General features: G+C 28.8%; 2 protein-coding genes across 2 annotated transcripts in view; both read left to right on the top strand.

Annotated features, from left to right (window-relative positions):
• The first annotated feature begins 9,938 nt into the window (after positions 1 to 9,938).
• On the top strand, positions 9,939 to 15,955 carry LOC119682904 (endoplasmic reticulum metallopeptidase 1-like). The gene is made up of 16 exons (XM_038096444.1): positions 9,939 to 10,074; positions 10,728 to 10,812; positions 11,674 to 12,154; positions 12,221 to 12,235; positions 12,298 to 12,457; positions 12,510 to 12,594; positions 12,654 to 12,774; positions 13,031 to 13,185; positions 13,243 to 13,626; positions 13,700 to 13,880; positions 13,943 to 14,127; positions 14,680 to 14,823; positions 14,880 to 14,979; positions 15,040 to 15,142; positions 15,213 to 15,495; positions 15,719 to 15,955. The coding sequence occupies exons 1-16, from the start codon at positions 10,055 to 10,057 to the stop codon at positions 15,884 to 15,886; spliced, it is 2,670 nt and encodes an 889-aa protein (XP_037952372.1). The 5' UTR covers positions 9,939 to 10,054; the 3' UTR covers positions 15,887 to 15,955.
• A 6,410-nt stretch (positions 15,956 to 22,365) lies between these two features.
• Positions 22,366 to 24,601, top strand: part of LOC119675147 (endoplasmic reticulum metallopeptidase 1-like) — a 3,928-nt gene continuing 1,692 nt past the window's right edge. Inside the window, exons 1-7 of the mRNA XM_038086336.1 lie at positions 22,366 to 23,036; positions 23,091 to 23,175; positions 23,238 to 23,513; positions 23,566 to 23,955; positions 24,016 to 24,196; positions 24,265 to 24,452; positions 24,509 to 24,592. Of these exons, the coding sequence (XP_037942264.1) occupies positions 22,366 to 23,036; positions 23,091 to 23,175; positions 23,238 to 23,513; positions 23,566 to 23,955; positions 24,016 to 24,196; positions 24,265 to 24,452; positions 24,509 to 24,592 (1,875 nt within the window). The remainder of the gene's footprint in view (positions 23,037 to 23,090; positions 23,176 to 23,237; positions 23,514 to 23,565; positions 23,956 to 24,015; positions 24,197 to 24,264; positions 24,453 to 24,508; positions 24,593 to 24,601) is intronic.

The following is a 24,601-nucleotide window of genomic DNA, read 5'->3' as shown; positions in this document are numbered from 1 at the left end:
CAACTAAATTAAATCAGCATTTAGTCTCGAAAAAAGGCTTTCTAAAACATATCAAGACTCTAGTATTTTTTAGTGTAGACTCCAGCCCTCAAAATGTTCTTTACCAAGAAGTCGAAATTAAGTGTGGAATACTATTGTCTTTAGATAACCTTAACTGCCTATAGTTAAAGATATAAAAGTCTTATTCACAATGAGTTGTTCAAGCGCTCTAACAATAGCGACTTATAGTTTTGCAGGAGTTACAATCGTTTGAAGATGGTTGTACTTCAATTGATTCACCCTATATATTGTCTAAATTAAAACAGTGAGTGAAAGTCGATATTTTGTGTATATTTAATGATAGTACACATCTATAAATGTGTTATTACTTTTATTGTTTTTGTATGTCATTGCGACCAGAGTAGAAGATTTCATGAATAACGATAATAATATTTATCTTCCAGGAGTATTAGACCAATACACTTAAATAATAGTTTTATTTTCTAGAAAGCTAAAAGTAGTCATTCAAAAATATTAAGAAGGTTTGATGTAAACTTCATTTATTAGATATTTATTAAAAACAAAGAAAACTAAAAAAGTTTGCTTATTGGTCTCGGTTAAGTATAAGCGACACATATAACGTAATTAATAACTTTAAGTCCCTTATCAAGAAGTCGTGCGGTGCTGTTAGTGATGGATAGCGATTTATGGATAGCACTATTTATAAATGAAAACTATTTATAACAAATGGGGTGTAGTCAATGGTTAATTCTAATTTATGCAACCGGTGCTTTGATAACCCTTCCATCAGTTTGCACCACTTCTACATATGTGTATATAAAGCCTTCACTTGTACAAATATTTATTTAGGCGCTCTACACTTGAATCAATACAAGCCTTAACAACTGGTATTTATGAAGCTTGAAGACTCAAGTCTGAAATTAATTGCACTATTCAGTACTGTCCTTTCGAATTTAATGCATAATGAAGCGAATTTAGTTTGTTTTCTGTTTTGTAAGTAAAATCCTGATTACATTTAGTTTGTTTTCGAGTTCGTTGTTGTTTTTCCATTATATTTTGTGAAATAATTTAATCGTTTTTTTATCCTGGCCTATTTTTGTTTGTGTCACTAAGTTTCGATTATGTTGCATCGTTAGTGTCACAAAAGGTCTTGTTGAATACTAATGCCACACTATTGCCTGATGGTAAACCGTTTAACCTCACCCAGCCACGTATTTACCTTCGTACGATGTCATATTTTTCCACATTGTTTGCCTATTTTTTAGTATTTTTCAATAGAAATATGACATATAAAAGGATAGTTAAAAGAATGAACTTAATTTCTACTTTACTTATTTTATACCTTACTCTACGACAAAAAAAAATTTTTATTGACTTTTTTTTTAAAAATTTACAAAATTCATAAAAATGAAAAACCTCACATTTGAATGAAACTGTATTCATTCAAATTAAATAGCATTTAAACTTAAATGTTTCATTACTAATGATTTTACTAATCCCGACTCAACGGTTCCATATTAAAGGGTTATCCAGTTTATACTATTTTAACATAATATGTCAAAATAATATCTGACAGCCTCAAGGCTGTCAAAATTCCCACTGACATACTTAACAAGTGTTAAGTTTTTTTTTTCAATCTGGAAGATAAGTGACGTTTTTTGAACTGTGTAAGCAAGTGCGTTCTCTTGGAGAAAAAGGAGTTTTATTCTTCTCTAAACCGGCATTCATTTCGACCAAAATATTGTAGTATAAATCTAAATAAAATAAAATTCGATTATTTCCAAAGACCACTAATGAAGAGTACTTGGCAATACTCGAAACAGCGTTGTATGGTCAGCCAAATTTCAATAAATTAAAAATAAAAAATTTTTGTCTTTGTCCTTTCTTTGCTATTCGAATCCATCTATAAATCTATTTTGTTTGAACATTTTAGAGTTATACTACTAAGAGTCAACTACTAAGAGTCAGCGTATTTATTAGCGAATGCTGATGCAGTTTTTGTACATGCTCCGAGTAACAAGTGCCTATCACTTCTTAATTAACTGTACAAAGGCAACCGATTTTATAGTGTGTTCCAGAGTTCACAATCTACAAATAATAACTATGAGCCTAACATCTATCAATAGAACCTGAGCCAATTTGGAAAACTTTTTGGGAAAAATCAAAATGTAAGACTGTCTAGATTGTCTCAATCAGAAACATTGCATGGAGCACACAGCATATTGAAATTCTTACAGGATTTCTATTTCTGACAGGGAATTAAAAATTTAGCTACCAACTCAACAAATTTCTTCTCTGCCATTTTTCTAATAAAAATGTTTAACGTATAAACATTTTATTTAAGAATGTTTAAAACTAGTCATCACTAAGCTTGTCCATTTTGAAAATAGAAGGTCCATGTATATATACATAGTATTTTGTATATATTAAGAGTAATACTACCATAAATATTGAATATATACCAATATTGAATCAATGAATCATTTCAGAGGCATAACTCAGATCATAAAACATTAACTAAATTTATGTGATATAAATTTAAACACCGGTTCCAAAGATCTGCGATCGCCGTAATAACGAAAGCTAAGTAAGTCTGTAACACCGAGAAAATAAACTGCAAAATCAAAAGCTATTAATAATCCAAATAGTATAAGAAGACAGTACTATCCGTAATATTGAGTTAGAAGTAAAGTCTTGCGTTTTATATAAAATAATAATATCAAATAATTTTAAATCTCAGAAGATTCATAATCCAATTTCGAAATCGTTGCTTCCAGTTTTTTTGCTTGCTTTCTCCGTCTTTCTTCCATCCTAGCGTCGACTAAATTAAAGTAAAGAACTGAATGATTTAGCGTAAATTTCAAGGTTGATGTTTTTCTTAATATATTATTTAACTCAGACACCCGTAGTTGACTTGATAAAATTAACATTTCTACTTTTTTAAGAACAAAACTATTTTGTTTCACTTCCGGAATGCGAATCTGGCTCTAAATTTCTAAAAATCCTTTTTTCTCTAAAAACTTTTTTAATTTTTTTTTCTTCTGGGTTAATTGTTTTCGTTTGCTTTTTTTTATTTTTTTTTTTGCCTTTGACATTTGTCATTCATTAATGACGCCATTTATTTTTTGCCTGGACTAAAAAAAATTTAGTCTGTAGATTATAACTTGACCTGGATTCTTGATTCCACTTGTGATTATGTTAATGAGCCATTATGATTGTATATTATAAGTACTGTAAATATTTTTTATAAAATAAAAAGCAAAACACAAGAAGCTCTCATAGACATGAAGTGTGGACATAATGCAACAGAATTTTGAATTTGCGCGCGCTGTATTTTGTTTATCAAGTCCTGTCTTTTTTGGTGAGTTGATTAACTATCAGGCAGCTGTGGCTAGGCTCTAAAACTGAGAGAAGTAACAAAATCTACAAAGTGCGTTTGGAGAATTTTTTTAACTAAAATGAAAATTTTGATTTAAATTTGGTCACAGTGACGCATCTTTCTGTGCCTCGAGACATCAAAATATTTTTCCACAGCAACGAATGTCAGAATTTGTGCCTATTAGCAGTAAATACTTATATTAGTAAATATAAGTATTTTATGAGTAAATATGAGTGGATATGTAAGCATATTCACACAAAAATATTTATCTTTTAAATTTGAGTGAATAAGCTTACCAAATAGACAATCTACATAAGGGCAATCAGAGATCAACATTCGAATATACGCCGAGAGGCACAACTATTCAAGCAAAAGTGAACTATCCTAACATGTCTATAAACTTAGCCAAGTCACTAATTTTGTAGGATGACAACTTTGTCACACTGGTAAGAAAAGAGGTCCCAAAACCACGATAACAGTCATTATAGGACAAACCCAGCTTCATACAATATCTTTCTAGTACGCAGTGAACTCTCAACACCGATAACGTAGTGCAGATCAGGTTACGCCTTAGTTAAGCCGCTAACTGGTATGCCGCTAACTGTCCAATTTTGTTTAGCTATGCTCCGAAATTTTATTTTATTACCAACTTAACCATTACAAGTGAGATACGAATGTCTAGAAAATAAATATCAGGGAGCACAGTGTTTATCTTGATAAGCTGGACACTGACACGCTAAGCTAGCTCAAGAAAGAAAAGACCGGCATTCTCGAACTAATCTGAAGAAATAACTTTGAAATGTAAAAATTTTGATAGAAAATATATACATTTTATTATTCTGCTTACATTATTTTATTATACTTATGCTTATTTTCATGTTAATTTAAATTAGTTAGAACAGTTAAAAAATCGACGACTATGAAATAAGATATAAAAAACGCTTATTAAAAGAACCTAAGAAAACTGACAACACAATCAGCCATGAGAATTGGATTGAATTATATTAAATAATGCCCCTCTTTTCTTTACTTCAGTTATCAAAACTTAATCCACCTCAGTCCGCTTACCAAAAACGATCAACTTGTAATCTTGAAGTTTGGTTCAGACTTAACGTAATAACTCCAGAACGCATATGTAGATATGATTGAATTTTATATTTAGGGTTTATTTATTGTTGAAATAATATCTTAGAAAACCTGATTTTTTAGCTTACGAATTAATGCTCTAAACTACCCTTTTATATGATAAAATCGCTATTAAATATGAAAGCGAGCTTTTAGAAAAGAATTCAAACTGATAAAAATTTAAATTTTTTTAACGATACTGCAAAAAATCTGTTCAAAATTCTGTATTATTGAAAAACGTATAATTTATGTTAGGATTATGAAATGTCATGAATGTCATGAATGTCAGCATTCCGCCACTGTTCATCCACATAAAATCAAAATATTTTATGCGCAAATGGCAAGTAGTCTTCTTTCGTTTTGTATCGAAAAGTTTCGAAAGTGACAGCATAAACATTTTAATTTTATAACAATAGCATTAATAAGTAAGGAGACGAGACAGATTTTGCATTTGAAACTTTCTCCATATTTTTGAAATAATTTTATTAATGTAAAAATAAACATGTTTTTAGTCAAGATTTATTTAGACATTATATCGGTTTTGCAACAGCTTGACATTTATTATTGAAACCCCTAAAAATATGCAAGATATTATTCATTTTTTTATAACGACGTAACAAATATACGACCCATACGCATACGCGTACCAAATAAAAACAGTGTTGAATCAGAAATAAATTTATAAAAGCGCATAAAATGCAATATCGATTGCAAAAAACGTTTAAATGTTTCACTTACGAGTACATCATTGCAGAAAATACTTTTTGCTGTGTTTTATAACAGCCATAACTGCTTTCTATTATCCATGAAGAACTTCGGCACACTTTTTTGTATTTTTAATCAATACACAAAGGCCGACGGCACCACAGAGCCATTGAGAACTTCACTAAAAAAAATTTCACATTAAATTTAAGCCATCGAAGCATATAACACCAGCACTAATAGCCTTCACTGAATCAAAATTTTTATTGGAAAATACGTTTTTCTGTAAAATGCAGCACAAATGCTGTTTATTGAATATGAAATTTTGGCCTTTACTCAACGCATAATTTAGTAATTCTTTATTATTCAGCAATAATTTGCACTTTACATATACTTTTCAACAATATTTTGAATAGAATAAATTATTCACTGCTTTATTCTATTCAAAATTCCCCGCAAACTGAACTTTTCTATTCATTTGATGTGTAAGGACTGAAACGAAAGCTACCAACGACTGACACTTATTCTATGTCTATTTTGTAAGAGAATGCGCACCAAAGTCTAACAAATACAAACACTGCCACGGAAATTTTAAGAGAAATGCGAAATATAAATAAACATCTTCAACACATCCGCATGTCGCAATTGTACTGTACATAAACGTCGTACCTTAAAGCTGCAATTAATTGTAGCATAAACAAAAGCTGGTTATTCCTTTTTGTTGAATCATAATCATCGTCCGAATGTTATACACATTTTTACATAGTTTTATTTATTTTTTTTTCCACTTTCTCCCGGCACTTTGTCACTGCTGCTATGCTTATTTTTTATTGCTGTAGTAATGTTTGTATATATAGTATTTTATAAGTTGACTGACTCTACCAGTGCATGCGTCCACGAGAGTTGACGCAGGGGTCATCACTGTTGATAGACTGCTGTGACAGAAAAGGTTCCTTTTCCTATGCACAGTCACATATATACATATGTATGTGTGTAAATGAATAATGAATCAATAAGACGAATATGAATAACATTTAAATTATTTTCTAATAGTTATATAATATATTTCCGAGTAGATACAGGGTCGCCACTACCTTTATACTTTCACGCATGAGTTGATTCATAAAATTATATGATCAAATTTTAAATTATTGTTTTTATGACGAATATTTAGTCTGTTATTGTTGACAAGATCGTGGCTACACTAATATCATGGATTATATATCTATAGTCATGGTATTCATGATTATGCATACCATGGATTTTGGATTATGGTATGATTATGGATAGCATAATCTATGGTATCCATAATCATGGTATCGATGATTATGATATTAACCACTGATGTTATAAGATATTTTTGTTATATATGTAGAGCGGGGACCATAGCAGACAACAAAATATATAATATCTGTGAATATTATTATTTCGTCACTTTATAAATTAAAATAAAAATATTTTTAATCCTCAAATGTACATTTACTATAACGGTGTCTTTGAAGCGGACGGTAAGCAGAAACATATAGGAATTATTCGCCATATTCTCTTACAAAGCTTTTTCTCTTTAAAATCTATACTAAAAAAGCCGGCAAGCTTTTCTCCTTAATTTCTTTTCATGTCATGGCCATTTATAAAATAATGTTTATATTTTGAAAAGTGGGGTACGAATAATTCACTCCTGCTATTACATATTTTTGCACATATCCTTAACTATTGCGTATGTGCATTACACAATATATTAAAATTAAATACAAAATTTTGAAATAGTGCATTTATAATTTTTTTCATTTATTTCACCGAATAATATTCATTATTTTTAAAGTTTTATATATTATTTATAAATATGCGTAGAAACATTTGTAGCATGCGCACTGAAATTATTATTTAAGGCATTCTTTCTAATTTTCACAACAAACAGTTTTTTAAAATATTTACATTTACATATAATTAAATAATAATAACCTTTATAATTTTACTTACTTTTATAAAAATGTAAGAGTTTGCAAACTAAAAACTTTTATGTATTAATTAATGGCCTTTCAAAACATTTCTTGTCTTTCTCTATTTGTTAATTAAGCAATACTTTTACTATTTCATTTCATTAATTATTTATTATCATTTATTATTCGATAATATTCAAACATAATAAATATAATTAAAATTTAATTTTTTTTCTTTTCTCTCAACACACATAACATTATTATTTATTATTTACTATTTGTTTTCCTTCTCCTACAATTGGTTATCGGACCAAGGTATTCACTGACTGCTAAATAGTCCTTTGTTTACAATATTTACTACAATGTATCCACGTGCTCACTTAAGTACTAAAGTACTACGAAAGCTAAAACACTAAATGAGAGAGTATACCAAATCTGATTTTGCATTAATTTCGCACAAACCGAAAGTGAAAAATATATAAATAAAATACGCGCAATCTCAATAAATGTATAAACAACTTTTATCATTTAAGAGTCTAATAGTTTACATCTCTTTTAAAGGTAAGAGTAAACTTCCGCATAACTCGATTATTTTGTTAAACATTGCGTAAAATGCGTTACAGTAAATTGTGACGTGTAAAAATCAAGTTAAACTATGTCCACAACTTATAATTAACCGACGTTAATTCTTATTACACTACATTATAATTATTATCGTTTATACTACATCAGTTAAACTTGCAGAAAAAATATTAAAAATTAAATAGATAGTACAATTAAATGCAATACTAAAAATTATATTTCAGATCTACATAAATTTTTATATTTAGAATTGGTATTATTGGTATTATTTTTAAGAGGTTTATTTAAATACAACATTTACTGAACGAAAACTAAAATTGTATAGTTATTTTATTATTTTTAGACTATATTGTAAAGGCTGGTTTCCATCACCTAGATTCCTCCCTTAAATACAGTAAGTAACAGTTCGTTTACACTGCTTACTTAGTAAGTTAAGCTTTCATTAACCATACAAAAAGCTTCCGTGCTTTTTTACTTACTTTAAATTAAAGTAAACAAAATACGACCAAAATAATATCAAAAATGACGAAAGCAACATTGGAAATGGAAATAATCGCAATTGGATATATTTGACACAAGAAACAAAAAGTAAACAAAAACAAAAAATCAGGCAAAATGAGTGCGAACATGTGGAGTAAATGCGGCTACAGTTATTTATAGTAGCCACACTATGGAAGAAACACGGTTGATAAAAAGATGCTAGAGATAGTTGATAGACTAATCAATTTTGAAAATGAAAAGAGGATATCCGCACGAAAGTATCGTAACAGACGTAGTGACTAGTCAATATACATTAGTAGCCACATTATGGAAGAAACACGGTTGATAAAAAGATGCTAGAGATAGTTGATAGACTAATCAATTTTGAAAATGAAAAGAGGATATCCGCACGAAAGTATCGTAACAGACGTAGTGACTAGTCAATATATTATTTTCTTTTTAATTTTTTAATTCTTTGTTTACTATCAATATAGTAATAATGTATTTTATTTTTAATTTTTTATATATCTTTATTTATTATAAATGTAAGTATAGTGCATTTGATTTTTAATTTATAACTTATTAGTGTTAATATTAGTTGAAATAAAACTTACTATAAATTAAATAATTTGTATTTTTTTATAAATTATTGCATGTTCTTTTCTATATGCAACATTTATTTTTTATTAATTTTTTGACACATAAAAGCTCTTTCCCATTCCTTAAGTAACTTTTGCTAATGTTAACGACAAAAAGCTCAATGTTACTAAGTAACTTACTAAGTAAGCGGTAGAAACGAAGTATAATTATATAGTTTCGAATGAATTTTCTAGTTGAAGTTTTAATGACTCAATATTTTTAACAAATCTTTTAAAGGTAAACACACATAGTAATATTTATTGCGCAGCATTCATTTTCAAACAACTTTTCATTTTAAAATTTCATAATAAATAACTTTTTATAAACATTTTTTATTAATTAAGTTATTTTGCTTAATTTATGAACTATTTAATAAAGTGAAGCACAAATTTGTATACCTCATTTTTAACTTACATATGCTTCGTGTACTGTGATCACTATTCAGCATCTACACTTTTAAAAGGTTGCTATACTAATTATTTGTTTTGTTAACTCGTTGAAACTCGTTAGAACAGCTCTGCCATAAAAATATTATTATATATAAATAATATATTTGTGAAAATTGTTAAACCGCTATTTTAACGTATAGTTGAGACCTATATAAACATATAACTATAGGTAGTGTCCACCTATCAGTAAATATACAATCTAGCCGATCAGGTTTTTAATTCATTAATCAGTAGTGAATCAGCACAACATGAATCAATTATGATAAATCACCAATCAATTTGTTTTTTACTTTGTCGTTCGTGAATTGTCAAACAAATTGTATTGCCTATTATTGCATTGCTACAAACACAGCAATGTTTGGCATATACAACATATAAATGTTTTCATCTAACAATACATCATAGTTTTTTGTTTTAAATATTTTTAATTGTGCCCATTGTAGTCTGTGATTTGTATACATATTTTCAAAACAAGGACCGTTTAATTTTATTTTACACCGATATTTTTGTATATATATATTTTTGTATATATTTTGTATATTTACAGCACTATTGTTTGTTGCTCAAAATTTTCAACATTTTCAACATTTTGCAACACTAAAATGAAAACATATGGCTGACTATCAGAATATCAGCTGTGATTGGATTCTTTAAGAAAATTGCGCATCTTTGCGGCTTACCTTTTGATGTGTTATGATTGAAGTCTTATTTGAGTTAAAATAAAAAAGAATTAATTCAAATTTATACAAAAGTACGATATGTACCTTGTACAAAGACGGTAGGTATTAAAGTTGTTTACTTTTCATACAGCAGAAGTGAAAGCGGTGATTTTTAATGCCCGGCAAAAGTAAACAGCAGAGTTAATGGTGAAGACATTTCTGTTTTATTTTGATTTGCATATTCATAAGATCCGTAAGTGACAAACAATTTTTAAGAAGACATTGAAATTAAATCTACTTAGAAGTAAATAAAAGGCTATTTATAGTTTACATGTTCAGATGTGTTCAAATTGCTCAATGTTAGTTAACTATACCTATTTCGTCTTGTATACGTTTTGTTCTGTTTTGGAACTAGTCCGCCGTACTTATCAAAATTTAATCATATATCTGGTAAAAAAAAAATTAATTAAATTCAAAAATATGTATACAAATAAAACCTTCGCTCAGTAACACACCTGCATAATACAAATAGAACATACGCCGCAAGCGGGTGTCAGCAACGTTTAACCGAAAATAAGATAAGATATGGCACACAAATCCATTTTATTTAATATGTCCATTGGGTTATGGTGTTAACATTAGAAAAATTTATATCAGTTGAATAGTTTGTTTGCCATCGATTGATGGTCTTAGCTAACAGTTTTCTTTGTATAAAATTAATGCTCAATTAATTTTTTAATTTTTATTTTGCTCAAATGGATACAAACAAAAGCATTCGACGGCGGGTTAATACACCTACAGCCGATCCACACACAACAGATCCACTTCTGAGACAGACGCGCTCAACTGGCGATGAGGTAATAACCCAAAAATTATATTCTCTATTTTCTCTCTAACAGCAAATAAATGTTTCAGTATCTAAAGACAGCATTAAAGTTCAAAATATATAGTGTTAATTAATATTTAATCTAATTAATTAAATTATTCATTTTTCAATTCTAAATTACTGTAAATTATACTTGTTGTTGTAACGAAAATTACCAGCTTATGTCTGCAGATTAAGCCATCAAAATGTGTCTGAGTTTGTAGATATATAATCAATATGTGGTCATTATTTTAAAATAGTCGAAAATAGAAATAAAAACTCTTAAATGTTAACATATTTAGTCATCCTTATATATTCTTTAAAGTTATATATATTATTTTAATGAAATTCAAATATCAGTCAGGAATTGAACTAAAAAACAAATTCTTAGTACTTATTAAGTAATAAATGGTTTTCAAACCAGAAATTTTTTAATCTATATATTTTTTTAAAAATCATTATAATTATCTAATATAATTTTTCATATCTAATATTAATATACCCGTAATAATTTAACGATAGATAAATTTCCAAATATTTTCAGCTACTGTTTAGGTCCGACTACCACAAGTTGTCATAAATTTTATTTTTATTCATTTTGTCATAGATTTTAAATTAATGATTTTTATTTATTCTTTGTAAAAATTAAAAGGTACAAAGAGTGTTCATTGATATATTTACTTCATACATATATACGCACATTAGACTATATGATTTTATAGATTACGCATAAGTTAAATACCGAGATTAGATTAATTTTCGTCACCCTCATTCAATCAATTTATATATATATATATATATATGAAAAATATTTTAGAAATATTTACTTATTAATAAATATTATAATTATCAGGTCGGTTGTAAAAAATTTTTTGTTACTCAGAACAAAATTAAATGGCAATGGGCTCCGGCATTTCTTGGCTTTTGGGTGCTTTTGTACTGGAGCATTTCTGTACCAGCGTTTCATCGATTACCTGAACCACTTAGTATTAAAGATGAGATAAAATATCCAGATCGTTTTATTGCAGAGCGCGCCGAAATTAATTTACAAAATCTAATTGAGCTTGGACCTCGCGTTGTAGGTAGCGCTGCGAATGAGCAAGGGGTGGTTAAGTATTTCATGAGCAAAATGCAGAAATTGAGAAGTGAAGTTCTTAGCACTTATGAAATTGAAGCTGATGTTCAAGTCGCATCTGGTAGCTATGTACATTGGGAAATGGTAAACATGTATCAAAGCATTCAAAATTTCGTAATAAAAGTTAGCCCAAAGGGCACAAACAGTACATCGTATTTATTAGTTAACAGTCACTACGATTCAGTACCCGGAGGACCAGGTATGTTATTAGTAGCTATTCGCTTAATTAAATAAACTATTGAATTATTTTTTCTTACTTTGACAGGAGCGGGTGACGATGGTAAATAATATATGTGAAATTATTAATAGGAAATACAACTTATACTGTTTGCTAAATTTTAGGTACAATGGTAGCTATAATGCTAGAAACATTACGTGTTTTAATCAAATCAAAGCAACCTCTTAGGCATCCAGTTGTTTTTCTGTTTAATGGCGCCGAGGAAAATCCTTTACAAGCATCACACGCTTTTATAACTCAGCACAAATGGGCGAAAAATTGCAAGTGAGTTTCTAAAATAAACTTAAAAATATAAATTTATTTTGCTTTATTTAAGGGCATTAATTAATTTGGATTCAGCTGGAAGTGGAGGCAGAGAAATTCTTTTTCAATCTGGTCCAAATCATCCTTGGTTAATGAAGGTTAATATTATAGTATTTATTATTTTATTTATGTAAGGAACACGTTTTTTGTATAATAGCATTATCGACGAGCTATCGTCCATCCTTATGCTTCAACTGTAGCAGAAGAAATGTTTCAGCGTCATTTTATTCCTTCAGATACAGACTTTCGTATTTTCCGCGATCATGGTCGAGTTCCAGGTAAACAATCTCTTAATTATTAATATTGAACCAATGAATTGTGCTATAAATTAATTAACAAATAAAATATTCAAAAGCGAAATTGTCACAATTTGTAAAATACATAGCAATAATAACCAATTTAAATGAGAATCGAATTTAAATAAATATAAATATCTCCTCTGATAAGAATGTGCACCAATTCTTATTGTTTTTTTTATTATTAATATAAAAACATTATTGTGTTAATATGTTGTTTAAATGTCAATTTTTTAAGGTCTTGATATGGCTCATCAGTATAACGGTTATGTTTATCACACACGATATGATCGCCCTGAAATCATTCCACGTGGAACATTCCAAAATACTGGAGACAATGTATTAGCCTTAGTACGTGAAATAGCTAATGCTCCAGAACTTGATGATACTTCGGTATTTTAGTATTATAATATCTCAATAACTGTGAATTACTTATTCGTTTATTTATAGAAATATTCAGAAGGTCACACAATATTTTTCGATGTAATGGGTATGTTTTTAGTGTTTTATTCTGAGACTGAGGGAACAATACTTAATGTAATTGTTTCAATATCTGCTATTATAACATGTTTGTACTCGTTTAAAATGATGGCAAACGCTACCGGACTTAAATTTCATAAGGTGCTTAAACGCTCTATTTACACTCTTGGAGTGCAGGCAGTTGCAGTTATTTTTGCTGCAGCATTATGTTTTCTGATGGGAGTAATGATGGATGTAATGCACATGCCCATGTCGTGGTTTACAAACTCGTGGTTGATTTTTGGTTTATACTTTTGTCCATTGTTCTTTGGTTTCGCAATTATACCTGCATTGTATTTTAACATGTCAAAGGATGTAAGTATTATATAGATAATTAGTAATAATCAATAAAAAAGCTTTACATTTTATAATTTTATGTTCTTTGTAGGACCGGTTCCCAATTGGATTTAGTGTACAATTGTTATTACATTGCCACTGTTTAGTGCTTGTATTCTTAACATTATTGATGACAGTATGCAAAATACGTTCAGCTTTTATGCTTATGTTAGCCATACTTTTTTACACGACAGGACTAATTGTTAACTTGGTGACAAAACTGCATAACAGACGTAACTATTTTGTAAAATATCTATATTTAAAATAATCTTTAATATATAATATATTTCTTTAGCAACTTCGTGGTTAATTCCACATATGATATTTGGCATACCACCTTTTCTATTTTACTCATATCTTTCACATGGATTCTTTGTTACTTTTATTCCTATGACCGGACGTTTTGGAGCTAGTGTGAATCCTGATCTTATAATTTGTGCTTTTACAGTAGGCGTTGGAATTCTTACCGGTGGATTTATGGTAACTTTAATATTTTCAATATTTTGAATATTTTAAGAATTATTAATGATATGCATTAGTTGTAAATTAGAGTTCGTGAACACATAAACAGAATTACCATATGATTAAATTAAAAGTCAGATTTTTACATTAGTTAATTGAAGACAATAAAATTGTAGTTATTTTATGGATCTTAATAATCTATTTAAAAAACCTTAACATCTCGTGTTTATTATGTTTCGGATATTAAATACTCGTGGGACCAGAATTATTGTTATACTCGTAATAGTAAAAAATTACTCGAATTAGTTGAAAACAAATAGACTTATAGAATGGCATAACTTTTTTAAACATATTATGCACTTAATAGAATTATGTTTGTTTAAACCAAACGCTTTCTATATGAAAATACATAACCTTTTCTATTTAGACTGGTTTTGGTAACAAAGTGACTAAGCTCTTTGCTAGAGCAATTAACCATTCATTTAAAAAAGATTAAAATTTACAATATATTATATAATGAATCTGACTATTAGATTGAAATGTAAAAAAATTTTAATTTTTTTCTTTTAGATTCCAGTTCTAAATCTATTTAAGAAATCAAAAACTATTATATCTTCATTGCTTGTAGTCACTCTTATATTTGTAATTGTAGCCGCAACACATATTGGATTTCCGTATCGCTCTGAAACAAACGTGCAGAGATTCTCAGTATTAGTACGTTTATCTTATCGTTTTCCAATAAATTGTTTAATTTATTATTAAATTTTTAGCATACAAAACGAGTTTTTCGCGATCCTAATAATGCAGTTCGTAGAGTTGAAACAGGTTACTTTATTATGCCGCAAGATAGACGTACATATTCAGTCAAAAGTATACATTCTATAATATATTTTCATTCCTATTAATATTCATTACCAATGCTTACTGCAGATAAGGTTATAAATATGACACTTGCTGAAAATATTGAGGCTGATTGTCAGAGAGAGATGCTTTGTGGATTACCTCTTTATAATCATCGTTGGCACAAAGCCAGGTTTGTTTTTTTATAATTTTTGTTTTTATTCTATGCAGTATTTGCATTTATCGATAAATATTTTTTATAGAGCATCAAGTGTGTGGATACCTGGTCCCGAGCCTACTTTTGACAATATGCCACATATAAAAATCAATGCTAAAAATCAAATTTCGAAGACGAAAATTCGTTACGAATTTGAACTAAGTGGTCCCGACCACATGGCTTTATTTATAAAACCCCTGAACGATGCTGATATAGTAAATTGGTCTTTCCACTATACTCCTTTGCGTATGAACTGGAAACCACCATATTTTATTTACTTTTCTTATGGCGTAGATGGTACTCCACTAAATTTCTGGATAGAATTTGAGGTAAGCGTATCAGATATCACATATGTTATATATATTTCAAAAAGTTATACTAACTATTGGTACTTTTTCATTTAATATTCTATATAATAAAACAACATGCATACTAATTTTAACGCTTTGTTTTTATGAATGTTTGATTTAGAAATTTATTTACCATTTATTAGAAATATTTGAAACGTTTATACATAAATTAATATAGATACTATTTAATAATTTTTTTCAGAGGCCGTCAGCAGATTGGAGTAAACTAATCCTTGAAATCGGTGTTAGTGGGCATTGGAACCATCATGAATACATGTTAACAAAAGATTTTAAGAAATTCCTTAGTAGTTTTCCTAAGTACGTTGATGCCACTGCTTGGCCTGCATCTTATGAGACTTGGCAATTCTAAAATATTCTTTTATAATGTTTTAAGTTAAAAAGTATGTATTAAATATTCAATTCTGATTAAATAATAAGATCAAATTTTTAAATAATTTCTTTTAATATATGATTGTTAAGAATTTATTAAGATTGGATGTTGTTTAAGTAGTTATGGGCTGCAAATAAATACATTTAATACTGAAACTTAACATTAAAATTGTAAAAAAAAACACTTATTGTTATCGCTATTGTAATTAAATGGTCAAATGTATTTAGTCTTTTATCTTTAATAATATACAGTTTATATACATAATTATAAAATAACTGTTATCGATTCATGATTCTTTTGTATTGCAAAGCAATATGTGTAAAAAATCTATAAATTTGTATTTAATTCAATTATTTAATTTTTTGCATTTATTTTTTTTTTTTGAGTTATGATTGCTACATGCTTTGATTTTGTTTTTTATTTCGAATTTTATAATTACGTTATTTATATCCCATTATTGCGTTATTAAAATCTTTCTGTGTATTTTTATTCCTTACAAAATATAACTTTCAAAATTTTTTATATTATTTGTAGTAGTTGGATTGATATCCATTACATTAAATTTATTTTATTAAATACCTTATATCAATTATTTATTCGCTATTTATAATGTCGACCGTAATTAAAAAAAAAAGAATTCCTAAAAAAATATCATGAAAATAATTTGATAAGATTTTGGTTCTAAAAACTTGCATTTTAATCAAAAACGACCATAAGGTAGATTTAATTTATATTGTCATATCAATTGCTCCCAAATTGTTAAATCTAAATACAGAAAAAACATCTTTACACATTATATGTAATTTTTTTAAATTATGTATAATTTGAATAATATATTTTATACATATTCTTTATTAATTTGATCTGATAATGTTATATGAATATATAATTTCTTGTATAGAAGTCAGGTATTTAAAGTATAGTTATATAACATCCTTTGAACTCGATAATCTCTTTTTCGATCAAAACGGTATATTCTGCCAATAATGCATAGAATGAAATAATTATAAATGCATATAACTTCGAAGAATTCTATAAAAAATTTTGTTCTGGTTATAATGTGTCTTCAACGATATATTTTAAAGGTGAAAGAGTACATCATAAAAACCATTATAAAAGAAAATAACAAGAAAATACTTTTATATACATATATGAAATAGTTATGCTTCACATTTGGTTTGTATCTTTCAACCTAATTCATATTATAACTATATTGGCTTATGCAAGATAAGCTAAAAAAAAACTCAACTTTTAAAACTGTTATAAGGTTACAACTTCATCACAAATATGTAAAATTTTATTTTACTCCACAGTTTACTAACTGCATACAGTGGCTCACAGCTTATTTCGTGCAAGCAATATTTTTGTAGATTTAGTCGTGAAAATCCAAAATTTTGTTCAAAATAAAAAATTTTAAATATGCAACTTTAAAGAATGTTTAGTTCTTATTATAAAACAAAAAAAAAATTTAGCAAAAATATCAATATTCAAGAAGTTAAGTGAACAAAAACAAACATACACCAAATTCTGACCTCACAGCTTATTTCGTGCAATACATTTTTTTTTAGAAAATTAATCATTTTTGGCATAAAAAAGTGAATTTTAGTATTTAGTGGAATAGTCCTTTTGTTTAATTACTGCCTCCAACCCTGAACGCATTGAAATAACTAATTTTTGAGTATATTCCACTGATATTTTTTGACATTCCAATTTTAAAGCAGCTTTCATACTTTCCTTGCTATAAATGTTATGTTTTCTTATGTTAGGTTCCAGAATATGCCATAAATTTGCTATGACACTAAAGTCAGGTGATTGGGGAGGTGTTTGGATGATGTGTGACCAATTCCCAACAAGCCAAGTCTGCACAAGACCCGACTTGTGCTTCAGATCGTTATCCTGGTAAAAACAGAAATTGTTAATTATGCCTAAATATTCGGCACTTTTATGCAAATTTTGCTTTAATATATTAAGATACACTTCTTTATCCATTGTTGATTTTATAAATTGTAGATTACCTACTCCTGCCGCTGATTTACACCCCAATACTATCACATGCTTGCCACCGTGTTTAACTGTGCCATATAAATTTTCTTTTTGGAGCTTAGTATGTGATATATTTGGCGTATTTTTAATAGTATTTCACATATGATATACCATCTGAAGCGTAGAGATCAAATTTACTCTAATTGACAAAAAATACTGCGTTTCAGAAAGAACTATTCTTGTACAGGTGGTGTTTGGTAAACTGCATGCGAAACCGTCGGCAGGCATATGATAGTATTGGGGTGTAAATCAGCGGCAGGAGTAGGTAATCTACAATTTATAAAATCAACAATGGATAAAGAAGTGTATCTTAATATATTAAAGCAAAATTTGCATAAAAGTGCCGAATATTTAGGCATAATTAACAATTTCTGTTTTTACCAGGATAACGATCTGAAGCACAAGTCGGGTCTTGTGCAGACTTGGCTTGTTGGGAATTGGTCACACATCATCCAAACACCTCCCCAATCACCTGACTTTAGTGTCATAGCAAATTTATGGCATATTCTGGAACCTAACATAAGAAAACATAACATTTATAGCAAGGAAAGTATGAAAGCTGCTTTAAAATTGGAATGTCAAAAAATATCAGTGGAATATACTCAAAAATTAGTTATTTCAATGCGTTCAGGGTTGGAGGCAGTAATTAAACAAAAGGACTATTCCACTAAATACTAAAATTCACTTTTTTATGCCAAAAATGATTAATTTTCTAAAAAAAAATGTATTGCACGAAATAAGCTGTGAGGTCAGAATTTGGTGTATGTTTGTTTTTGTTCACTTAACTTCTTGAATATTGATATTTTTGCTAAATTTTTTTTTTGTTTTATAATAAGAACTAAACATTCTTTAAAGTTGCATATTTAAAATTTTTTATTTTGAACAAAATTTTGGATTTTCACGACTAAATCTACAAAAATATTGCTTGCACGAAATAAGCTGTGAGCCACTGTATATATATATATATATATATATATATATATATATATATATATATGTATATGTAACTTTAATAAAAAACAAAAACTCCATTTAATATATACATATATTTTTGATAACTTACTTCAAAATAAAACTGATAAAAGAACTGAAAAAATGTAAATGATGTCCATCTGTCTTTTAGAATGACTGCAAATAGTGGAGTAGCTGGATAGTGCCAAGGTGAATGATATGTTTTATGCAGTATACAAAATTAATTGTAATAATAGAAACTCAACTGAACCTTCGCAATGTTAGTAAGAAATGCAAAACGACATCAAACTGGACATATCCAAAAGCATCCTATTAATTATTGTGAAAGTACAAGCATTTCTTCTCTTTTCACACTATTTTGAAGCTTGATATATGTATATACATATGAATTTTGTGTAATTATATAAATTTTATATTTCTATGCAGTACACAACGGTTGCTGATTCAAAAAATAATGCACTAATTTGTGTATTTCTATATTCTTTACATACATAATATTAAAAAATAAGTATAATGCATATCAAAGACCTTTTGAACTACATACAATAACAGGTTTAATGAGACGATTCTATATTTTGTAAAATAGTCTCATGCAATTTGGATTTTGAATTGACGAAACCAAATGACTGTACATTGGAGCTGTTATATAAACTGAAACTCAATTCATTTTTTTCTATTATTTTTAAAAGTATGTATTGAAAATTGGTATCTTATGTGATATTGTAATGAACCTTTTTCTGTGGTTCGTATAGCGAGGGGTTTACTTAGCCGTCACTAAGATCTTCACAAGAATATATGTTTAATAAGACTCTGTCACTTCCGAAAACCGAACTGATCAGAACTCGATCCTGTAAATCCGACGATATAACACCGACACACGCAACTGTTAAAGCAACGTGTGTTATATTATATGATGAAGACAGCAAGCCCTTCACTATTCACCATAATGTGTCCAAGGATCAGAGACGTTAGGTTACTAACCTTCAGTTTCCGACATTATAGTATGGACACACGTTCCTGTTGAAGCCACGTCTGTTACACTTCCTGCGATCTAGATTCAATTACTGTTTAAGCGCTGAATCCTTCTTACCTTCAGTTCAGTTGTCTACCTCACTTTTTCCCGATTCCTCTCACACCGCTTATGTAGATTAACCTTATGTAGATTAATCTATTTGCACTCATGGAATTTTCGTTCAAAAAAATTATATTTAATAAAATTAATTTAACATAGCACTTTCATTTTAACATAGTACTTGCACTCAATCTTTATCTAAGTCCGGGAACTATCTATCTATTTATCTAAGTCTGAGACCCTCTACCAGGTGCACGCACTTTTTATATCAACAACGATCGACGGTGCTCTCCGTTAATGCATCGAAGTTCATTGACCATTGACAAAGCTCCTTTTTCTGCACTGCACCGAGCGAAAGTTCAGCTTTATGGCGAATATCCGTTTCTCACTCATGTGGAAGCTGGGATTTGTTCTTGCTTAAGCTTTAATCCAATTCCACACCTTGGCAGAAAAGCTTTCTTCGGGAAAGCTTTGCGGGGTGGATTTCGGTGAGTTGGTTTTTGAACTGGCGTCTTTCGATTTAATGTATTCAAGTGTGTGTTTGTGTACCATTTGTGAAATGTGTTCCTTGTTGATTTCTGTAGTTAATCATACCCGCAGATTTGAAACACAAAATGTTTAAGTTGATAACATTTTAGCCGTTACAATATGGATAGTGGAGTTAACAATGTAAAGAATGTAAAGAAAATTCGGTTTAAAACGTAACAATAGATCTGTGGCATTTTTCATAAGGTGTTCTATTATAATTAATTCATTTCAAATAGGTATATATTTAAATTGTTAAAAAATGAATCATTATCATTAACATGTAATCTTAAATGATGATTTAAGATAACTGAAACTCCCAAATTTTCATTTGTTAAAAGTATTACCAGATATCTATGATAGTTGTAATATCAATGGAATAAATAAAAAAAATAAATAAATAAAAAAAAAGTATATATTTATATTGTTAAAAAATACTAACTAATACTAAAAGCACATTAAATATACTTTTAAAAATAAATAGCATAATTTTTATACATTTACTTGGTTTTATCATTGAATTTTTTCCAAACACTTGCTTTATATCTTTGAGCCACTGTGTGTAGAAAGCTTCAAAAGTAAAAGTTTATTAATATTGATATTCAAATTTTGAATGAATTTTTTTATAAAAATAAATTTACGTGCATCGTTAATAGTTATAATGGATTAGCTGCACCTATGTGCAATCATATACACCTCTGTAGTCTTCAATACGGTGTCCGATTCCCATGGCATGAACATTCCAACAAAATATGGAGAATGGAATGTTAATATAAAGTCAGCTACACAAGTATGTGAATGCTCACTACACTTTAATTAGGGTAATAGTAAAATATTTTATTCCGATTGCCGTGATTAAAAATATAGTTTATAATGACATTTTAATTTAAATTTAATCTTATCCATAAGTAATTAAAAGATTTTGGTGTTCAATTTCAGAAATTGAATCGATTTAAAAAAATATAGAAAGAGATATATTACAAAAATTACAAAATTATTTAAATAATTTAATTTGTCTTCAGTATCATTAGCAATAGGTAAAATTTGTTTAACAAATAGTTCTAAAGTACATCTACTCAAAGTACTTTATACACATATTTACAACCTATTTTTGCTATTAACTAGTTAATAGTGTAGCAATTAGTCGCATTTTTTGTACAAAAATTTCGTGATAATTGATTCAAAATAGCACCATTATAGTCTAAATCATGATTTCTCAATTAAATAAAATTTAGTAAAAAAATTAGTCAATCCTATATAATTCATAATTTAAAACTTTTTGTGATAGATTATTTCTTTGTGTTGTTTTTTTTAATTTTGGTATTCGCTAATTGATTTGTTGTAGTATAAACACTTAAATTTAATTATACATCTGTAGTGAAAACATGTATTCAATTGTTGCAACTATCGCTAATTGAGACCTATTATTTCTAAATAGAGTATTATAAAATTGAGTTTATTTTAAAAGACAAAAAAAATATAATTGTTCGCGAAAAATAAAAGAGGCCCACCTCATTCGGTCTTGTCTTATCGTTATTTTAATTTGTTGTTGTTAAGGACTGCACAAGTATTCTGCTTAGCTGTACGTTTTTGTGTGAATAGTAGTACTATCAAGTATCACAGTTCTTCACGTTTATTAGGTTTAAATTGATAAGAATTTAAAATGAGTATAAATAATGAAACGAAACATTCTTTTATATCTCAGTATGAAAGTGTCGTTAGTTTATAGCGGTTTATAGTCCCAAAAGCGGGAAATATTAAATTAAGATTACATTAACGCTAGCTTTTGTTTGAATTTTTGAATTAAATTTGTATATAAAGAGAGAAAAAGAGAATTTTAACTGAAATGACATTATTAGAAGAAGAAAAATCAATTTCTCATAAAAATAAAAAACATCCATATTACTTGGCAGTAGTATTTTGCGTTGTATGGTATTTGCTATTCTATATAGCAACGATTCCCAGTTTCTATTCTTATCCTGAAACTAAATTTATAAGAGATGAAGATAAATACACCGACCAGTTTATTGGAGAAAGAGCACATGCCCAGCTGGTTGGATTAGCCACCATTGGCGTAAAAGTTGCTGGATCACCTGCAAATGAAATAACTGCTGTAAATTATTTACTTCAAGAAATAAGTAAAATCAAAAATGCTTCTCGTAGTGACCTATACAATATAGACGTTAATGTACAAAAAGCTTCGGGAGATTTTCGTTTAAACCGTTTAACCATCAACTACAATAACGTCACAAATATAGCAGTAAAAATTGCTGCCAAAAATTCGGAGAGTAAATCTTTTCTCTTAATAAATTCACATTTTGACAGCGAAATGGGTTCTCCAGGTGCAGGTGATGCTGGTGTCATGATTGCAATTATGCTTGAAACTTTGAGAGTTATTTCGATAGCAGAAAGACCTCTGAAAAATGCAATTGTCTTTCTATTAAATGGTGCCGAAGAAACTAGATTACTTGGATCACATGCATTTATTACACAACATGAATGGGCTCCGTTTTGCAAGTAAGTGACGTTACTATTATAAATGTTATAAAATATTATTATGAATATATAAAGGGCACTCATAAATCTTGATTCAGCTGGTTCTGGTGGAAGAGAAGTTCTTTTTCAAACTGGCCCAAATCATCCTTGGTTAATGAAGGTGAATATTGTACCAATTTGAGAATGCAAAATTAAACAGTTTTTAGATAATATTATATTTAGTATTATAGTAGAAGCGCACCTAATCCATATGCAACCACTTTAGCAGAAGAACTCTTTCAAAACAATTATATACCATCGGATACAGATTTTCGTGTTTTTCGTGATTATGGAAATATACCCGGATTGGATATGGCTCACACTTTAAATGGATATGTATACCATACGAAATATGACACAATTACAAACCTTGAAAGAGGAACATATCAAACCACCGGTGAGAATATACTTGCTTTAGCTTGGGCATTAGCAAATGCGGATGAAATGCAAGATACAGAGGTAACAATATGTAGTCCTAATTGATAAACTTATTCTATATCTACTTTTGTAGATTTATTCTGAAGGACACACAATATTCTACGATTATCTTGGATGGTTTATGATATTCTACAAAGAATCTACTGGAATAGCTATTAACATTACATCGTCCGTATGTGCTCTGATCGCAATATGCGTTTCAATATATATGACTACAAAGGAAAAATACATCGAATCGGCTAAGCATGTTTATATGAAATTTTCCATAATCATAGCAGTTCAAATTCTTACGGTCTCCGTAGCTATGGGAGTAACAATTCTAATTGGAGTTATTGTTGACACTATGGGTTTGACACAAGCATGGTACTCAGAAGAGTGGCTTATATTTGGATTATACTTTTGCCCAATGTTTTTCACATTGAGTATGATACCTGCACTCTACATACACTGGACAAAAAAAATAGTAACCACATTAGCACAAATCAAAAATTTCCTTTATTACTAATCCATCACAATTTTGTAGACGAGTTTAAAACTTAATGATACTATAGCCTTCTTTATGCATGCCCATTGCATTATATTGGTTTTCATATGTCTTTTGATGACTGGACTTAGTATACGTTCAGCGTTCTTTCCAATGATTGCAATATTCTTTTACGCGATATCAGTAATTCTAAATATTTTGGCCAAGTTTATATGCAAAGGTAAACATGCTTCGACATATAATTTCGCATATTAGAACTATGTAACCATATCCTCTAAAATGTTTTAGGAAAAGACTACTTCATTTGCATCCACTTATTGTGTCAACTTTTACCTTTTTGGTATTACACTTACCTGACTTTTGCTTTTTTAAAGACTTTTATTCCAATGCAAGGGCGTGATGGTGCTACGAGTAACCCGGAACTACTTATATCTGGATTCAGCGCAATTATGTCAATTCACTTCGCCGGTTTTATAGTAAGCTTGAAGTCTTATATGCTTTGTTACTTACTTACTACTTACTATTTTACTAGTTACCAATTTTACATAAGTTCAGAAAATCAATGACACTTATATCCGTTTTCGGTATATTGACAATAATTTTCGTAATAATTGCTGCTACCCCA

This window comes from Teleopsis dalmanni, chromosome 2 (assembly GCF_002237135.1).
Source record: "Teleopsis dalmanni isolate 2A chromosome 2, ASM223713v2, whole genome shotgun sequence".
Taxonomy (NCBI): domain Eukaryota; kingdom Metazoa; phylum Arthropoda; class Insecta; order Diptera; family Diopsidae; genus Teleopsis; species Teleopsis dalmanni.
This window is presented reverse-complemented; position numbering and strand designations above follow the sequence as displayed.